At 40.2% G+C, this 21,462-nt stretch overlaps 1 protein-coding gene across 1 annotated transcript; it reads right to left on the bottom strand.

Moving 5' to 3' along the window:
• LOC146990077 (globoside alpha-1,3-N-acetylgalactosaminyltransferase 1-like) lies at positions 1-21,209 on the bottom strand. Its single transcript, XM_085768455.1, has 11 exons — positions 21,007-21,209; positions 7,858-7,896; positions 7,514-7,630; positions 6,831-6,863; positions 2,736-2,870; positions 2,485-2,593; positions 2,006-2,119; positions 1,711-1,827; positions 1,402-1,532; positions 1,049-1,126; positions 1-235 (listed from the first exon to the last, which is right to left on the bottom strand). The coding sequence occupies exons 1-11, from the start codon at positions 21,069-21,071 to the stop codon at positions 88-90; spliced, it is 1,086 nt and encodes a 361-aa protein (XP_085624581.1). The 5' UTR covers positions 21,072-21,209; the 3' UTR covers positions 1-87.
• Between the last annotated feature and the right edge of the window lie 253 nt (positions 21,210-21,462).

The following is a 21,462-nucleotide window of genomic DNA, read 5'->3' as shown; positions in this document are numbered from 1 at the left end:
TTGCAGACATGGTCGAAATGTCGGTTTAAAAAGTAACGTTTTTTTTCCATCAGGGCTGTGAATGTGTGACTTCCTTTTACTAGTATTTCAGTTTCCACCATTGGGCCGCACCTCTGCATAGTTCTTAACCAGCTGGGAGATCCTGACCACTTTGATGTCTGCTGGCACAGCGTCGTAGTCCGACCACAGAAATTCTGGAGACAGTACCTTGGTTGGTTTGTTGTACAACAGGTACCTGCATGACAGTTAAAGAAAATACTGTTAATTAAACAATAAAATTATCTGTTTGTAGAACTCTGTATTGGTTTCAGTATCGATTTCCTTACAGGGACATGAACCTTTTTTTTCTTTTGTTTAGGACATCCAACATAACTTTTGGGGGCTTAAGATTTCATTACATTATCTAATGGCACAGTGGCCTTGAGTGCTTAACTCACTGCATAACAAACATTCATAACAACAACTCATGAGACCAACATTTATCTCCAAAAAAGACTTAAACCAGGTGGCAGAAAACCTCTAAAGACCTGGGGGTACGTTGATTGGCTCTCTGTTTTACCCCGGGGTGACCACAAAGTTTAACCAGCCGACCGGCTCCGCAGACCGGGCTGCTGCCTCTGTGATGCTCCGTTACGGTCGCTGCTCCACAGGTGGAGCTTCACTGCTCCGAGAACATCATCGGAGCAAACTTCATCGTCATGTGGATAAACTAACCACAAATTGGTCATCTAAACGGTTCGTCACTCGCATGAAAAAATATTAAAACCTAATAAAGTGAAGAATAACAGCGTGGGTACATCGCTTTGCCTGGATTGCCTGTCTCCAAAGGTTACGGGTCAGCCGCCACCGGAAGTACACAAAACAGCGTTAATTGCGTTCATACCATCATCTTTAAATGTTTTTCTTGCCTAAATCTCAGCAAATACCAATTTATGGATGTCAACCCAGGTCTCTGGTCCAACTTTCCCCCTGCCCACTTTACACCCATTATGAATGTAGAACAAACGTATGTGGAAAGATGAGGGAATTGTTGATTGTAACAAGGTACCTGTTAAGGTGACTCTCCTCCTGCCACACAGCTTCAATGCTATGCTTGGCGTCCTCCTCTGACTGAAGGTAACAATACCTGATGAATAAATGAAACAGAACTCTGAGACAAGAGGGTGATGGCAGAAACAAAATCTGGTAAATTAGTTGTGACATGAACCTCAAAAACTTGAAGGACAAAATGTCAGAAAGACACTAAATCCAGGCTAAAGATTTAAAAAAACATATACGTTATAGTATTTCTAAGGCAAAAGCCTCTCCCCATTCAGTATGCTTAAGCCCATCATCTCTGCCTCTTTCCAATATACATTGCCTTGCAAATAAGTAGAGAGAAAATTATTTGGTTTTGCCTACTTGACCAGCTTGTACATCTCCTCCAGGTATCCACCCCACACAGCAGCAGTGTAGTAGTAGTCTCCTGCCCCAGCAGGAATGTATGCCGTGGACTGGGGCCGACGCTCATATGGAAAACCATCTCTGGATGTCTGAGGAAAAGATATGTAATAAATTATTGATTAAAAATGATGTCAGTGGATAATATTTGAAAGGGTAGTTAATGCTGTAGCTCATAAGAAAACAAGACACATGACAAATAAAAACTAGTAGATCATAAAATTACTTCAGTGTATGACTGAACAGTGTGTCTACGAGAAAGATCAAGACCTTATAGTAGCCACGGTGAAGCACAGCAGATAGCGGGCTGAGGGACTCTGCTCCGAAGCGGTTGTGGAAGACGCTGTCGACATCCATCATAAAAAGATAATCTGCTTCTTGACGGATCTGAAATCAAGACAGATGAGAATTGGAAACAGAAGAGAGCCCTTAGATAATCTGAAATGTGCCACTAAATAATAAACCAACAAGCAAAAATTCAGAGCACTATACAAACTAATACAGATTAAAATGTCACTAGCTCTCATCCTGCGTACAGTTGTGAAAATTTCTCTTCATACTGTACCTGTTTGTCGATGGCATCCATGGCCCTCTTCATCCTGCTTAGTACTACATCCTGCCAGCGGGTGGCGCTGGGGACGTCCAGAATTGTGATCTTCCGGCCTTTACGCAGTTCAATCTGACCAGTGAGGGACAATATGTCAACAAAACTAATCAGTTCTATTTGTAATTTTCTATGGACTTTATGTCAATGAGTCAATCATTGTCAATAATCACTGTACAGTCATGGCAAGACGAACAGACTGCACACTGCTCTTGATCAGCACCACAGTTTAGTAATCTGAACCTTCATTAGAGGTATACCTTCAAAGAGAGACCAAAATGTTCAGTATATGTATTTGGGATACTGTGAATCCAGTAAATACCTATGTCTAAGGTGCAACAATGGTTGACAGAGAATGAAATGTTGGGACCAATCAATTAATTGTTATGGTGAGCAAGAGCAGTGTACAGGACTTCCTTCTTTACTTACTTACAACTCACCTTGGGAACATTCTCTTTATTGTCCGTGAAGATGTAGTAAGTGAGCCTGAAGTCAACAAAAAAGTACTTTTCACCCGTCTCCAGGAAGCCTTTCAGGAAGCGGGTGTATCTACACAGATGGAGTAAAGCAAACCAGAAACATCAACAATTATTCTAAGACAAGACAATTACAGTTGCACTACATCACGGATGGTGAGCAGGATTCATAAGTTAGATTTCAGCTTCAGTCAGTAATTAGCCTGTGAACCTACTTGCCCACAGCGAGCACCACCACAGCGATCCTTGGGTCCATTTTCTTATAGATGGCATCAATTACCACAGGGTCAAAGGTTCCCTCCCAAACCAGAGGAGCGTTCCAGTTTGTCACAGCGTTCACGTCAGTGCGTCTGGAGAGAATAAAGAAACAGTGGCTACATTTTAGACATCACATTGCAAATCTAAAAATGTGTTAATTAATAGCCCACACAGGCTGATGTTGTGTTAACTGTGCAAAGAGTTTTGAAAACGTGTTAAAAGTATTGAAAAATGTGTCAATCAAAACAGAAAACCTCATGTTCAAAACCGAACCTAAAGGCTAAGGCTAAAGTTAACATCAGTTCACACTGTAGACTGAAACAAATTTATGTCCTGTATTTTGTTTCATTGCTTTTGAAAAATAGTTGATTGAGCATCAATCACAGCTGATTCCCATTTGTATACTGTAGCATCTAGGAAACACTCTCAGGTGTTGAGGGTCTTTCAGTCACATGGCCTAGTTGGGCTGATCTTAGAGAAGAAAGACAAGGGAGAGGGAAACAGAATACCTAGAAGATTAGCAGTGACTTTGTATTTTTCTTTTTTGCTGTATTTCTTTTATTTTTAAATAGGCTTTATGCACAGCTCCACTACTTCCCCTCCACCTCCCCTGAATCATCATATCTGTGAGACTGATATGTGCCAGATCCAGGTTGCTGATATAAAGAATGATCTTCCCCAGGAAAAATCAGGGCCCTATGGAGTTCAGGCAGCTTTCTCAATCCCTGTGATGACAGGTAACAGAAAAGTGATCAAACTGGTGAGAAATAAAAAGGGTTCAATTTAATCTACCAATTTATTGAGTATAGCTTGTCAACCTCGAAACTCACCAGTGTCTCCTGTTATCTCCACAAGGTTAGCCCAACTCAATATCAGATCACTCATCATCATGACCTATAATCTAGACTAGAATAAAGTATTCATTCATAATCTAGACTTTGTATTTCTTAGTGAAACATGGCTGACTGAATGTAGCATCGGTACCGTTCTCAATAAGGCAGCACCAACAAATTTCAGTTTTATGAATAAGTGTTTCGAAGTGGTAAGAAAGGCGTGGGAGTTGCTGCCATTTTTAAATCAGTGTTTCAGTGCAAGGAAACTGTATTTGGTGATTTTAGGCTCTTTTGAATATCTCTGTTTTGTTGTTTTCGTTTCCTAATAATTTATAGACCACCAAAATACCGAGGAAAATTCTTTCATGAGTTTGCTGAACTGCTGTCAGTTATCTGCACTGTCTACAACTTTTTTTTATCATAACAGGGGATTTTAACATTCACATAGACAATAACATGGACACAAATGCCAAAGACTTTGTTCTCTACTTGATACTTTTGGCCTCTTCCAACATGTGAAAGGGCCCACGCACACTGGAGGCCACACTCTGGATCTGGTTATCTCTACAGTTGTTGACATTTCTTCTGTTGATATCAAGGATTTGGCACTTTCTGATAATTTCTGTGTGTTCTTTGACTTACAGATAACTCCAGACATTCAGTTAACCTCTGTGTCTGTGAGTAAAAGGTACATAAAGGGGAATACCAGTGTTAAAGGGATAGTTCAACATTTTGGCAAATTGGCCCATTGCCATAATCGCTATAGTCATAGCAGTAGGTTCATTACCTTTAATTGTAGGTGTAAGCTATTTTCAGTACGGCGGAGCGCAGCAGCTGGCTGCTCAGAGCTACGCTATGGAGGCTAACGGAATTTCTTGGTTTCCCTCATTAAACTCAATTCAACATCCCAAAACTCCACAGCGCTTTTGTAGACAAGTTGTGAGCTGCACAACCACCACGCTATGAGATAATGACGGAACGATACGAAACGGAGCCGTTTTCGAGGTAAATTCATACAAAACCGCTGATGCGCGTTGCGTTCAGGGACAGTTTTTCAGCAAGCAGTCTCCGTATTTACCCTGTATTTACCTCGAAAACGGCTCCGTTTCGTATCGTTCCGTCATGACTTCTGACTTAACTGACTTCTGCAAAAATAACCGATTATAGTGTTTTCTTTTGTTCTGCAGTTGTATGATATTATATGATTTGAATAAGAATTATTTTCTTATCTTTTATGATGTTTTTAATAATTATATATTAATAATAATAGACAAATCATTGCAGTTTCTTAAAAAAAACATTATAGACACTTAATTCATATCAGTTTTTTTTTTTTAAGTGTTCACACTACACACAACTGTTTTCATTTATTTTTTTAAATATATGATAATATGATGATATTTATGATGGCACACGTGAGAGTGTGGTCTCTCTGATAACAACCCGAAGAGCTGCATCCACTGCTGGCTACTAAATATAGCCTAAATATAAATATAAATATAAATATAAATATAAATATAAATATAAATATAAAAATATAAACTAAATATAAGCCTTTTGTTTGTTTCTTAGTTTCATTCCTGCCACAGTAGCGCCACTTCACTACTTTAGTTCTTTTTATGTTTGGAGTCTGGTGCTCCCTCCCAGATTTTCATTTGAGCATTTCAACTTTCTTTCTCACTTCACCTTCTCTGCTCAGTGCCTGTGGGTGCTGTGTGCACACGGCCCTGCAGTCTCATGCCCTTTTACGGGCATTGATGGGGCGGTTACCTATGCTAATCCTATGTTAATTAGACTCACCTGGCACACGCCCTCAACTTACGAGGAGATGGCATTCATCAAGTAGGAACACAGCTGCGAACAATTCTGAGGCTTACGAACGCGTTGATGAATCTGACGTAGGGTTTTCTTAAGGAACCTCTTAAGAACAACTTAAGAAAGAATCTAAGAAGGTTCTTAAGAAGATATTGGTGAATGAGGCCCATTGTTTTTGGCAATAAAGAGAAGAGGGTTGCTGTCAGTAAACACCTTGAGTCACTGTCTTTAGAAACTAAAGACCAAGTCCAAAAGCTTGGTGTGCTGATAGACTCCTTCAACAGTCATATCAAATAAGTCACCAAATCAGCCTTTTATCCACTTAACATGTCCAGAATTAAGGGTTTTATGTCCCAAACAGATCAGGAGAAGCTGATTCGTACTTTAATCTCCAATAGACTAGACTACTATAACAGTCTTCTGACTTTACTCCCCCAAAAAAGTATCAAACAGCTGCAGCTCATTCAGAACGCTGCAGCTCGAGTTTTAACCAGAACAAAGAGATCAGATCATATCACCCCAGTTCTTAAGACCTTGACCTTACATTGGCTCCCAGTCAGCTACAGAATAGATTATAAAGTTCTGCTACTGGTTTACAAATTACTGAATGGTTTAGATCCAGAATACATGAATGACATAGAGTATAAACCCAGTAGAGCTCTGAGATCTACTGACTCAGGTCAGATAGTGGAGCACAGAGTTCAAACAAACCAGACATGGTGAAGCAGCATTTAGCTGTTATGCACACAAGTGTAACAATACCAGCAGAACTGAAATCAGACCCAACTGTGAGCACTTTTAAATCCAGGTTAAAAACATTTCTCTTTTCATGTGCTTATAGCTGAGCTCTTTTTAAGAACTTTAAAATTGATCTATTTTCTTTTCTTCTACTTTATTCTTCTTTTTTTGCTTTTAACTCCATGTTTAATGTTTACAATTAAAAACAAAAAGTTTTATGCTGTTCTTTTGAAATGTTTTGTCTTTATGTAAAGCACATTGAGTTGCCTTGGTATGAAATGCGCTATATAAATAAAGATACCTTTCCTTGCCTCACAGGTTTTCCTTGACACCCCTGCAGTGTGCATGCTGGCTGTACACTCCCTCATGACTAATGACACCTGACACTGAAGGTGGGTCATCAGTTATTATATAACACAGCTCAAGTGGATGGATCATCTTGCCAACGGAGAAAAAACTACTGCTTTATGGTTCGAGCAACATTATGATCATGTCAGCTGCTGTTGTGTTATGGTATTGGTTTCACTGGGATGTAGATGAACATGTAGCACTCACATAAAAAAGCACTAACATGCTTTAAATGAGAGATGAAGTGAGATGCCGTGAGAGGTTGTCATATGTAAATTCAATGGAGAAATCTGGAAAATCTGTTTTTTAGTGGCTTACCCTTTCTGTGTGCTTGGCTGGTTGTACTTCAGTCTGGAAGAAAAAAGCAAAGATCAAATCAAACTTCATTTAATAGTTCACAAAAGAGAAACTAATACGGCCTAAGGTGCACACTAGGATTAGAATACAGCACAAAGGAAAACACATAACATCAAACAAAAGATAGGCTACAATACTAACCGTCATTTGACATAATTATGGCAATTTTGATGACTAGTTTCATATTAGCATTCCATATTGCAATGTTACACGAGCACTAACTAGTCATTACGCCCTTATAATATAAGCACTTAATTCTCATGGGGCCTCTACTGATCACCAGAGTGAGTTTGCAACAGTCCCCATAGACTCCGATGTTAAAATGTCAGACTTTACAGCAAAAATAGCACTTTATTAACCACTAGATAACCACCAAGGTATGAAGGAGTCACTCAGCTCCACTGATACTCCAACCTCTTAGACCATAATAATCTGGGATTTAGCGGGCAGAGCCAGACCCTGACAAGATGGCGACAGTGGAGCAGCTCAATCTGATCTATTTTTATGCACATTTCTCCACCCTTTATTATCTAGGTTAACACTAGTTGTGTTTTGTAACAAGACAAGAATAAAAAGTAGGGGTAAGTAGCTATAACTAACGCTGCACTTTCTCTATGCTAAGAGAAAGAGAAGTGTATTCTCACCCAGTGTCCATCTGTAGGTCACTGATCGCCCAGCTGCCTTTTCCTGGGCAATCTTTTTTCTCTATGAACTTGATTTGTGGCGGATAGGTGACACACTGTGGGCATGGTTTCTGTAAGCTGAGAAGGGAAGGGAAGAAGTCACAAAACTGCTTCAGTATGAAACCTGTAACTCCTGGGTGGTGACAAAAATCACCACAATGCTTCATTATGTGCAGTTTTGTTTTACAGAAGTGAAAGTTTGTTTTCTGACATTCTCTTTATAGACTTTATTGAGGTTTTGCTGTAGGTTTGATCAATGAGGTGGTTCATTGGCTACATGTTTAGTTTCATGCATTGTCTCTTACCCGAATGGGAGTGGATATCCCAGGTGGACATAGGCTGCTCTGTGAAGAGACATAGGAACAAGTCAACCAGAGTTATGAGGAGTCTATATTACAAGAGCAGCTACACTGATGTTATAGTATATTGTAACATTTATATTAATAATAATAATAATAATAATAATAATAATAATAATAATAATAATAATAATAATAATAATAATAATAATAATAATATTATTATTATTATTATTATTATTATTATTATTATATTATTTAGGAAGCGCCTTTCACGCCACTCAAGGACACTTTACAGAGAGCATCAGTAAAAATCAACAATAAACAACATCAAAACACAAGAAACATACAATAAACAACATTTAAAACATCAGCAAAAATGAATAAAAAGAGCAAATGAATAAAACTGTGCAGAGTGAAGGGAAATGTTGGAGTTAGGGGTGGTGGAGTGGGTAGGCAATTTTAAACAGGTGGGTTTTGAGTTGTGTTTTGAAAAGAGGGAGAGAATCTGTGTTACGGATGTCAGATGGTAAAGAGTTCCAGAGTCGGGGAGCTGAGCGACTGAAAGCTCTGCTCCCCATGGTGCTGAGGTGAGCAGGGGGCACAGTGAGGTGGAGAGAGGAGGAGGGTCTGAGGGAGCGTGCTGGAGTGGCAATGTGGAGGAGGTCAGACAGGTATGGAGGGGCAAGGTTGTGGATAGCTTTGAAAGTGTACAGAAGGATTTTGAACTGGATTTTTAGTGTGACCGGGAGCCAGTGAAGTTGCTGTAGGATGGGGGTGATATGGTGGGAAGAAGGGGTTTTGGTGACGATACTGTATGTGCAGCAGAGTTTTGAACCAATTGAAGCTTATGGAGAGACTTGTGGGGGAGACCGCAGAGGAGAGAGTTACAGTAATCTAGACGGGAGGTGACGAGACTGTGGACAAGGATGTGTCCAGCCTGAGCATAAATGAGGAAAAACTAAACTTGATGAAAATGACTATGCCATTGGTAAAGAGAGACATTACAACTGAGTTATCAGTTACCTGTACCTCCTCCCTCTTTGCTACATCTTCCAAGAGCACAGAGCGGTCATAGTTTAGTATGAGTCACATTTTTAAGTGCTCCTTTATTTCTTCTCCTTGATTTCAGCCCCAATAACTCAATGAATGACTGACTGCAAAATAAAAAATAAAAAAACCTACTAAATAAAGATGAGACTGAAAAAGTTCTGTTTTGAGACAAAGAACGATGCTTCTCTCTCACTGCCTCCTTAAGTTTGGCACATTTAATTCAACCCACACTTTAAGTCTCCGTGTTTAAAGGGGACATATTATGGAAATATCACTTTTTGAAGGCTCTTTAATATGTTATTTGGGTGTTTGGCTTGCCTTTGGCCCCCAAAATGTGAGCATTGACAAAAAAATCTGTAATTTGCAACCCTAGGTTGAAATCCATTTGGTTTTATGAGCTGTTCCCTCAGTTGCCTGACAATGAGTCATTCGTTTTCGAATTTGCATACCACCCCTACCTTGTATTACCAGTAGAAGTGGTTGGGCAGGGCAAGCAGTTGTTCATTTGCATTTAAAAAAGGGATAGGCACGATAAGCCCATCCACACGAAAAGATTTTTTGAATCCACGTAAGTATTTTATTGTTTCGGCATATTGTTCGTGGATACGGTGTTTTCGGGGGGTGAAAATGGTATTTTTTGGAAACAGGAAAATCTGAAAACGCCGCCCTAGCGTTTCCATCCTACATTGGGGTATTTTGACCGAGGTATGTCACAGATATGTCTTTAAGACATCTGGGAACTATTATAATTTGTGGAAAAGGGGCATAATATGTCTCATTTAATGTTATTAATTAAAGCAGAAGTAAGTGGTCCGGTCGTTTTGGCTAATGCTGCGTTCCAGATACGATAAATGTTTTCTCCTCGACTCAGAGCAGAGCAGAGTGACTGACAGACCCGTGTTTCAGTCCAAACACTCTATGTAAGTGATTGCTGTCGGAAGATATAACTATTTAAGACTTATATTAACACAAATATATCACTTACTTCTGCTTTAATGTCACTCTCCTCATCACTGGTTCATTATACAAGACCACACAGCTGCAGTTTTTTTTTTTCACAATGCTGTTGCTCTGGTTTCGACTAAAACTAAGAATAGAAAATATGTGACTCCATTTCTCAGGTCCTTTACTTCCTTCCTGTCAGATGTCGTGTTTATTTCAAAATTTGTTAGTTATTGTCTGTATAGGCTAACTACAGTAAATGGCCAAGGCCCTGAATATTTTTTCAGAAATGTTCCATGTGTATGAGCCCAGCAGATCATTAGGAATCCAGAGTTAAAATTGAACAGAGTGATGATGCTGGCCCCTGCTAAAACCAACTCCCAGTGGAGATCAGAGCTGTCCCCCACGCTTATCTCAGATCCAGTGCTACGTGGAACACCTGGAGCGTGTGCTTCGAAATGTGAGGGGATTTTGCAGTGCATTCCACTAAATCTCCCAGAGAAACTTGTAAATGAGCGACTAAACTCAAACTTACTTCCTAGTTAAAATTTAACTAGGATGAACAGTCACCCCTTGTGGGGTGGTGTTTAGCTCAGTTGGTGGACCACCCACCCCATGTGTTGTGCCTATAGTCCTCGCTGCAGGTGGGCCCGGTGCAGTATCTGCACAATTCTGCAATGATGGATTTACTCACATTGGCAGCTACATGCACACATGGCACACATTAGCCAGCAGGCGGAACATTGCATGTGCAACACAATAGGTGTGCCTATTTTTCCAGGGCGGGGTAACACGAGCCCACTGACAGCTTGGTCGCACTGGACGCGGAACCGAAGCGCAGCGCCCTGGAGCGGAGGCAGTTTCAGATAGGCGCACATGTTAACCGGTCTGCCTGGTCGCACATCTCGCGCTGTGGAGCGCAGTGCGCGCGCCTGCAGCGCTTCAGATCGGTTCATTTCTATTTTTCACGCGAGAGAATCCGGTCAATTTTCAAAATAAAATAATTAAATGATGATTAACTAAGTTGTTGCTTGTCCATCTACATATTTGACCGTTGCGTCTGCACATGAGACACACACACACACACACACACGTTTAAAATGACGTGTGTGTGGAAAACCGAGTGAATACGAGTATGAACGACTGCAGTCGATGTCTGACCGGCGCGGAGAGGAGGAGAAGTACGCTCCCAGTGCGACCACCCAAGCGCCCGAGAAGCCGCGCGCAGTGCGCGCGCCCAGCTTCTGCGTGCAGTGCGACCAAGTGGTGACAAAGGTTCCAGGGCGACGCCCTCTAACGCAGCAGTGATCTACATTCACTCTGCAACAGATATGATGACAAATTCATAGCAGAAATCAACACTTGTATGTTTAGGTGACTCGTATTCAGAGCAGTGGGCTAATAAATATGGACTTGACCAAAACGGCCACATTTAAGAATAATATAACAATAGCTCTGTTGCCTTCAAATCCCACCTGAAGTGCACTGAGAATCTACTGGTAAACACCACCCTGCCAGTAGTCCTCCCCAAACTGGACCCCTTTGAATTTTCCTATATAGGAGGACCCGCCTGTTGCACCTCCTCCAGCACTTAGATTCCCTAGGCACCTTCATTGGGTTTGTCTTCGTGGACCTCAGTTTGGGTAAGGGCGCCTGTTGATCGGGAGGCTACAACTCAGCACTCACCCCCCGTCTAATACATCTACATACATCATGACTCGGTTGTACAATTCACCCATCAACTCCACCTCAACGTCAGGAGAACAAAAGAAATGGCCAGAACGCCTTGACCCCAACTAACTAACTGGCTAATTATCTTAGTTCTTAGTGCACTGTGTAGTCTTGATCCTAGGAAGCCTACTGGGGCTGACCTTTTAAATACTAGACTTCTGATACTAGCTGCACCCTTTATTGTTGACATCCTTTTGCACATTTTTAACCTGACCCTTTTAACTGGTTGTATTCCTAGCTTGTGGAAAACAGCATTTGTAACTCCTCTGCACAAAGGTGGCCCTACAAATGAATTGAATAATTACCGTCCAATCTCTAAGTTGCCCTGCTTGGCGAAAATTTTAGAACGCTTGATTAGCAATCAAAAAAGATCCTTTTTATCTGAATTTTCAATTTTAAATGTTTGTCAGTCTGGTTTTAGGCCTGGGCATAGCACTATTACAGCTACTGCTAAGGTTGTGAATGATATCGCTCAAGCATTAGAGAGTAATCTTGATTGTGTTGCCCTTTTCATAGACCTCTCTAAGGCTTTTGACACGGTTGATCATACCATCCTTCTTGAGCGTCTGCATAACATTGGTTTTGATTACAACACTTGTAAATGGGTTGGGAATTACTTAACTGATCGATCCCAAACTGTGTGTGGCGATGGTTTTAAATCAGAAATTTTAAACATATACAAAGGGGTACCACAGGGTTCGGTTCTAGGACCTCTGCTTTTTTCTATTTATATTTGGTTAAATATGGTTTTGGTTGTGACGAGTTTGTTACAGGTGCTGTTCTCGCCAAAAAACGGTGTCTACACTTGCAGACACACCTGGAGGCCAAAAGATTGTTTTAAATTGCAATGGTTTATCACATTATGTTTATCCTGGTATAACTTGTCTTACCCAGTATTACATCCTCAATTTTAACGACTGAATTTGCAATGTAAAAAAGGGCGGCATCTTGTTGGGAGGTGGCACTGGCACCTACCAAAAGAATAATAATTTTTTCTGATCACTCCTTTGCACATCATATTAATGACATCTTGTAACCGTGTGAGTCATAGCCCATCTCTCTTTCTGCTTTGCAGAGGTCTTTCACTCTCAGAGGTGGTGGGAGATAGGGGGGGGGCACTTTGATGATACGTTTCCTTCATGCAGCAGGGGGCATCTGTCAAGTACCTAAACAGCTATGACCCCATTCAGACCTGTCGTTTGCCTTCTTCTCAAGGGGATCTGATCACAGTTGGACAGATCCAAGTGTAACGGAGGTCCACGGGTATAGTCACAGTCACGAGGCACCAGTAAGGAGAAGTGACAGCGTGTGGCGGTTAGCGGTACTGAAGTTAAACTCACCCACCCATAAAAGACGTGCAAATCCACTTGCGTGGAGTGGTCATTGACCTCTTGGCGAAACAATTAGCATCGAGCAGGCCAGAACAACATCGGTCACACAAACTCAGGTCACTTAGGTTCAGCGGCTTATTATGATCAATATTTACGTTTTTTTTAAGGTTCCATCTAGTGGCCACAGCAATTATGACAGGAGCAGAGGGAGAATATAGCACAAATCGTACAAAACTCTGTACATGAAGGTGGCTGCCATGAGGGATGAGGACCTCTGCTTTTTTCTATTTATATTAATGATTTTAATTGTGGTGTCATAAATAGCTTAACTCATCTGTATGCTGATGATTCAATCATATACTCTTTTGCTCCATCTGTTCAACATGCTCTAAATAATCTCCAAGATGATTTCCGTATTATCCAAAGAACTCTGACTAGTCTTAAATTGGTTTTAAATCCAGGAAAATCAAAGTACATGATTTTAACAAAAAAAACGTACTGTTGACTTAAATAACTTTACCCTGGACACAGAGGATGGGACACCCTTGGAAAGGGTTTCTTGTTATAAGTATTTGGGTATATGGCTGGATGATAAATTGTCTTTTAAATGACATGTTACAGAACTTTTAAAAAAGCTGAAGCCTCTATTGGCATTCTTTTATAGAAATAAATCCTGTCTTCCTCAGCACTGTAGAAGGCAGATAGTGCATGCTACATTTTTATCCGTTTTAGATTATGGTAACATTATTTACATGCTTCTCCCTCTGTTCTTAAACCACTAGATACAATTTATCATTCGGCTATTAGATGACCCATCATTGTCATCTTTATCATAATGTGGGTTGGACTTCCCTAGCCCTAAGAAGGGAGCAACACTGTATATTGTTTATTTATAAGGCACTGCTAAAAAAACTTCCACTGTACCTATCTAGCCTACTAAGCTTCAGATCTTTTAAATATCACACTCGTACACAAAACCCACTGGCTCTTAATATCCCAGCTGTTAAAACGGAGGTAGGGAAACTCGCTTTTGTTTATTTTGCTCCTTTTAAATGGAATAATTTACTGTCTCAGCTTCAGTTGGATACACTGATTCCTTTTAATCATTTTAAAAACATTCTTGTTGATCTTATGAATTCTGAATGTACATGTGCTTCTTGAATTCACTATGTGCTACTGTTGAATGTATATTATGGATATGTATTGTAATGTGTTTGATTTGTATTGTGCTGTGATCAGGGCGCCATTGGAAATGAGAGCTTGCTCTCAATTGGCCCCCCTGAATAAATAAAGGTGATAGATCTAACTAACCTGTCGGACAGATGTGCACCACCTTTTCTTACGGTGAGACTGAGGCTTTGATTTAGTTTGTTTAAAGTTTTCAGGGCCTGTGTCTAGATCCACTTGTGTCAATTTAACAGAGGAAAACACAGTGGCTACACCAGGGTTATGTCTCCGAATGTTAGTTAGCCTGTTAGTTGTCTGTGTGAGGCTGATGGATCACTGCCCTGCATGCAGCTGTACAGAGAAGCAATGGTTTTGTATAATTGTCGTTATGTGTGCCGCGGGACTACAGATGGAAATTAGCCCTGAGCTAAATCTGGTGTATTTACATTTTTTATAATGTTCATTAATATGCAAAGTCCCGTCACAAATAAACAATAAATGTAATGTAATGGTGCAAATGCTAATAAAACATCTTTTGAGTGTTATTATGAAAATTGTTCGTAAGCTTAATAAACCTGTGGTGGATTCTTTAGTCCAGGTGATGAATGGGAAACCTTGTTGGAAGAAGAACGAACGCATACACATCAATCATGTTTCACAACACACAGTAGACAATAGCCTACACCACAAAGATGGCACTTTTAAAGCCTGGGGGCCTCTATGTATACAGCTCAGTTTCAATGGACACGCCTTGTGTACCTGTCCATGTCAGCTCATATTACTGTCTTCATGATCGAGGATGACATTTGTCGGGAATTCCCGCAGGATGGGAGTCAAAGTTTTATTAATCCCGTGATTGAGACGGAACAGGAATAAAAATCAACGGGAGCGGGCAGAGCGGGAACACCATTAATAGATGATGATTTTCAGCCATGTTAAACAACCAAAAGGACAGACGCGTCCATTTTTGTAGTCATCTTTCAGTGAGCCAAAACTATTTTGACTTGCATTAGCAAGGGGATGTGATGATTACCATCACATCCTGAATCTCAACAACTGAATTTGCAATGTAAACAACATGGGCACCGCACTGGACAGAAAAATGTTCCAGCACAGACAATGAATATGGTTTTGGTTGTGACGAGTTTGTTACAGGTGCTGTTCTCACCAAAAAACAGTGTCTACACTTGCAGACACATCTGGAGGCCAAAAGATTGTTTTAAATTGCAATGGTTTATCACATTATGTTTATCCTGGTATAACTTGTCTTACCCAGTATTACATCCTCAATTTTAACGACTGAATTTGCAATGTAAACAAGGGCGGCATCTTGTTGGGAGGTGGCACTGGCACCTACCAAAAGAATAATCATTTTTTCTGATCACTCCTTTGCACATCATATTAATGACATCTTGTAACCGTGTGAGTCATAGCCCATCTCTCTTTCTGCTTTGCAGAGGTCTTTCACTCTCAGAGGTGGTGGGAGATAGGGGGGGGGCACTTTGATGATACGTTTCCTTCATGCAGCAGGGGGCATCTGTCAAGTACCTAAACAGCTATGACCCCATTCAGACCTGTCGTTTGCCTTCTTCTCAAGGGATCTGATCACAGTTGGACAGATCCAAGTGTAACGGAGGTCCACGGGTATAGTCACAGTCACGAGGCACCAGTAAGGAGAAGTGACGGCGTGTGGCGGTTAGCGGTACTGAAGTTAAACTCACCCACCCATAAAAGACGCGCAAATCCACTTGCGTGGAGTGGTCATTGACCTCTTGGCGAAACAATTAGCATCGAGCAGGCCAGAACAACATCGGTCACACAAACTCAGGTCACTTAGGTTCAGCGGCTTATTATGATCAATATTTACGGTTTTTTAAGGTTCCATCTAGTGGCCACAGCAATTATGACAGGAGCAGAGGAAGAATGTAGCACAAATCGTACAAAACTCTGTACATGAAGGTGGCTGCCATGAGGGATTGGTCAGTCAGACTCAGGACTTTCAAAAGAGATTCGACTCTCACATGAGTCCTACCTAAGCAGGACTGTTAACCGAAATCGTGATCTTTGGGTCTGATTTTAGCCTAAATCTAATGAAGCTGGTACTGAGACTGTGTATATCATGGTACCCAGGGCAACTGAGGTCCATTACATGGTGTTGTAGATGCGATATTTCAGGTTTCACACTCATACTGTACTGTATGTCTATGGTGAATGACTTGTTCAGTTTAATCTAAACACTGTCAATGTGCACTTGGAGATTCACCAACTATCTGTTGTATGTGAAATTGTTAAGATAAGTATACCGTTTGCTCATCATCGCCTCATCCATTTGTCCAAGGCATACTTCACACATAACCTGCACTGTCAAACATCTTCCATTCACAACAACAAGACAAATGTGTTCAACAACTCTTTGCACAAGAGACATTTTGAACATCTGGTTTATCATCATGTACCCTGACACTGAATCAGCTGAATGAAACGCAACCATATTGCGAACTGATGTTTCACTTGTAGTGACAAATAGTGACTGTGGTCAAATGTCATTTATCTATAACAGAGATGGTGGAGTAAGACGCAGCCAGAGCCAGACTACTGTACACTGGTGGTGTGAAGTGAGGACAGTGATGGTTAGTTTACATTTATTTGTTAATGTACGTGATTAATTATTTGGTTGTTTTACAAAACTATAGCTAAAATCAATCTGCATTAGTATTTATTTTGATGTTGTGGTGTTTTTTCACCATTTGACTTTCAGCCTTTCATCACTATATAAACACCTATAGTAAATGTTTTTCAGTTCAACATTCACACCCAGTGTGTTGGTGGTGGGTCCTGACAGGTGGAGCCCAGTCATAGGCTGTTGTTGTTACGATAAACTGTCGGAGAACATTTACAAGGTCAAAATGATCACTAGACTCCAACCATTCAACAAGAAGGCACAAGATAATGATTTACCTCTGTATCTGGAAACACAGCACAGTGTTCGACCACCTATGTATAGACTTTTACACATTTTTAAGATCTACATTTACTCATTCAGAAACCACAAACCCAACAAAAACAGCAGGTTTTAGATTAAGTTTTTAGTTGTGAAAGACAGACTTTTTATAGCAAGGTTTGTTGTGGTGCTGCTTTTTCCGTTGTTATATGCCCCCCAGGGGGATTCATTCCTCCCAGGTTAACACCCCAGATCACCTCCTGTGTACTGGAGCCTAGTCTCCCTCACTTGTTTGTCTGATCTATTGTTACAGCAGATAGAAGCCATGTTGTAAAGCTGTGTTTTAATGTGAGCAGTGCAGGATCTGAGCAGTAGCTAGAGATGTTTATTATTTTCCCACTTCCTTTGGGTTTTATCAGTAAAAGCTCAGGGGTGTTTTATTTTTAGAGGGGGCAGCGAGCAGCAGTGGCCTTTTTTTGCCTTCAGCAGTCATTTCCTCACTTAAAAAACATTGTGTGACCTTAAGGCAGGACTTGTTGCTTTTTCTCACATACTCACTTCTCTTATTTTCACACTTACTCACTCACTTCTCTTATTTTCACACTTGCTCATTAGTGAACGTGTTTTTTCATTCTATATCCTCACAGAAAGACAGAAAGAAACAGAAAACCAACAGCAACCTCAGACTACGCTAACACTTATAAGTACACACAAGGCAATAGTTAAACACCATCATACTGTAATATTTCATTCATCACTTATGTATCAGTCTTCATAAGTTGATACTAATTAGTATGTAATTTATAGACACAGTTGGATTAAAACACTCACTCATGATATGTTTAATAATATGCATACTAAATAAATAATGGGTTAATTAAAAATCAACTATTAGTCAGTAAAGTGTCAGGAGACAAACAAACTATTTGCATGAACATGCCTGCTGCACTTATTCCTGCAGCACTTACACACATAATGATATCAGACATCTGATAATGGGAACCAGTCATTGAAAACATTAAACCAAAATAACATAAGAGACAAACGGTCACACATAAATTGCACAGAACGATGCAGTTACTGTGCAAAGTGAGACAAGTGGGTGTTTTTAATGATCTTCTGAGCACTTCCGGATAACACACGTTTCATACAAAGACAGCAAATAGTTCTGCTTGTTTCTCCTTAAACACTATTTTAACTTCTGCTTTAGTGAGTTGCCATACCCACGTGCATTGCATCTCAGATTACACCATCAAAGACCATTTGGTAGAAGAGTAGGAGTCTTAGAAAGCACATCCTGTTGTCATTTGAAACTGAGCTGTTCAACATGAACACGTCATGGGAGTGAAATATGAAGATAAACCTGTCACACAATTGATAAAATGAGCAACGTGATCACCAGTGAACTAAATGTCTGATACGATCTGCTCAGTTTTGTTTTTTGTGAATCGCTGGGTGTTCAGTCTGTTGATTTTCTAGTGTTGTGTGGTTTGAAAAAAATTAATAAGTGATTGAAGGATTGACATGATTTGTCACAGTTTATCTGATATAAATAAGAGTGGAGAGAGTTGATTTTATTTGATTTTATATCAACAATATGTTATAAAACATGATACATCTCTGCACCATAGTTAAAACAAATGGTTGGGATAACACACTAAAGCCAGGAGGCTTTAAAACCTAAAATAAAATCTTAAAGAATAACTGTGCTTTAGTAGTTCATACTCAATACTTCTAATAACCATTTTTCTACATAAATTAAAATCCCTGATGCATCTCAAATATATTGTCTCTTTTTCTGGTTTGTAGGTGTTGGTTCAGTTCATTTCCATTGTCTGTAGCTAACATCTGTAGTTTAAACCAACATTTCTCTTTCCATCTAACTTTTAAGAGACACAACTCTGTTCCATCAAAATAGTTAAAACGAATGCCTTGTAACCATGGTGACTCATGCTGGTCTGGAGCAGGATTAAGGTTAAGATGAACTCCATTTATGTTTTTTTTTTGTTTTTTTTAATGTCCAAAAGACAGTACTGCTGGTGCTTTTACACTCACCGTCATGTATGATAAAATCATAAGATATAAAATAATGTAGGCTAATTCATTAAAAATGTTAATATATATTATAAAATAAAATTACCCTAAATCATCAATTTCCCTTCAGAGGGATTAATAAAGTAAACCAACCAACCAACCATGTAGCCTATGCTACACCAAAGGAAATCAAACTAGGCCAAATTAAATTATTTAAAAAAATGAAACTGAGGCATTTAAAATTTAAGATTGGTTGATTCACTATCACCTGCAGTCCTTGTCTCCTTGAATTGATGGATTTGGTAAATAGCCTAGCATAGAGTCAATTGTGTGATCAGTGGGATTAATCATTATATACTAATAGCTGATAAATATGATAAATATTTATCACTATCACTTGTTAAAATAACTTAATACATTTTGTGTACTTATTTAGGTCTATTAAATGAATTAAATGTTAAAAGGCTATCAGCATTAATTGTGTCCCTTTGATGTGGGTTTTAAAGTAGGCCTAGGCCTGGCTATCTTATTTCAAGAGGACGGTGGAGAGAGACAGAAAACGGGGAGTGAGGGGAACACGCAGTAGGCTAACGGTCAATAGGAGGGGATTCGAACTCTGACTCACTGCTGCTAGGACTAAAAAGCCCTGTTGAACCTGCTCTACCCATTGTGCTATGAAACGCACCTGACACGACAGTTCACGTGATGCTGAAATAGAAGGAACTTTGTGTCACTGAGCCTATCAGTCATATTGTCCCAGACCTCCTCTACCTTGTTAACAGCAGCAGCGTTTCATTTTCTTGTTGTAAATTCATTATATTCATCATAAATCTCCACAGGGAGCTTTTTCTCCGCGGTGAAGAAGCTTCGGTGCGTGCGTTTCCTTTGCTTTGGGTCCTTTTATGATATTTTCGGCACTTGACTGGTGTGGGTTTGTACGAGGCGAGGCTGACAGGTGAGGCTTTAATTAGCGTCAAGTGGAGCCAGCTGCTCTGGTTTGGAGTTGGTGCTAATTCAGCCTTCAAAATGACACCATAGTCTGGATGTTGTTGTTGGCGACTTGGATGAACATCCCCCTACGTTTTGGATCCTGTGAATTAATTCGGTGTGGTTCTTTTTAGGGGGAAAGTAGACTCACCTGTCCCTCTCTAATGCAACGGTTGGAGGCCTAACTAATTTTGTTTCTTTCTCTTAGAATATTTCAAATCTCTCGCACAAAGTTACATTTTTCTAACAAAGACTGTTGATGGTGTACAACGACGCGATCTGCTCACAAACAAACACAAGTCGGCATAATTGAAAAATAACGGAATAATGAGGGACTAACGCTTAAAACAAAGTAGAGCGGGTATAGGTTCAGGGCAGTTTAGGCTTAGATCATCAAGTATTTCCTGAACATCGTGAGACTGTAACATCACGTAAAGCTGACTGTTCACGTGGTTTTGCGTTCAGATCTTTATCTAATCTTATGTGAAAAATAATGAATATATATTTCAAATAGTTGTTATTGTGCTGTTTTCTCTCAGAGATGAATCTTAAAATGTATTTATGGAAATGAAAATTAATCCAGCCGTTGAGCAACTTGCAGAGACAGAGCTCATCTGGTCTGTAATGCACACCCACTTTGTCAAACAACATGCGTCAGACTTAAGAGGAAAACGAATTAAAAGCAATGTTAATGAATCATCCGAAAACTCAGCATCTACACACCATCCCCCCGCCGTAATCCCTCTGACAAACAAACATAATGATTTTAAACTCGTCTCAAGTTTAATTTATCATTTCCACGTGGATTCATCACACATATTGTTGTTATAATGTAGCCTCACTCTTATCTAAACGGGCAGAAGCGGCGCACAGATGAACATTTATGTCTGTAAAAGCCTTAAACTCAGAACAGCTGTTGTTTTGCAGAAGTAAAACTGTACATCTGTAGTGAAAGTAAAAAAAACTTACATGAGCAGGGTGAGAAGAAAGGCACCAACAAGGAGAACATGGGACCTCGACATGTTGCGATACATAGCCTATGTCAGCCAACACTTTTTGATGAGTTACATGCTACTGCGCTACCAGGTTGTTTTCACAAAGCTACCCGTGCACAGGTGGGGCGGTGACCAAGTGCGACGTGAAACCAAGCATGGTGGGAAGGAGATAGAAGGAGAGAGCGAGCGAAGGAGAGAGAGAGGGGAGGGGGATGGGGAGCTCAGCGTTTCACATCACAGACAGGAAGCTGCAGTAAACGGCAAGTAAGGACAAAGCCTAGAGACTAATGTACTCTGAGTAACCACAGAGTGTTTCAGCTGCTTTTCTGGTCTGTGATCTAAATCCCTGTGGGAAGCATTGGAGTGGAGGGCAGGGTCTGATATGAAGCCAGATGGAATAATAATAAGATAACACAAACTTTGTCAGCAC

The sequence above is a fragment of the Trachurus japonicus genome, chromosome 3 (genome assembly GCF_045865225.1).
Source record: "Trachurus japonicus isolate A0001 chromosome 3, Traja_1.0".
Taxonomy (NCBI): domain Eukaryota; kingdom Metazoa; phylum Chordata; class Actinopteri; order Carangiformes; family Carangidae; genus Trachurus; species Trachurus japonicus.
Note: the sequence above shows the minus strand (reverse complement) of the source record. Positions and strands in the feature narration are given on the sequence as shown.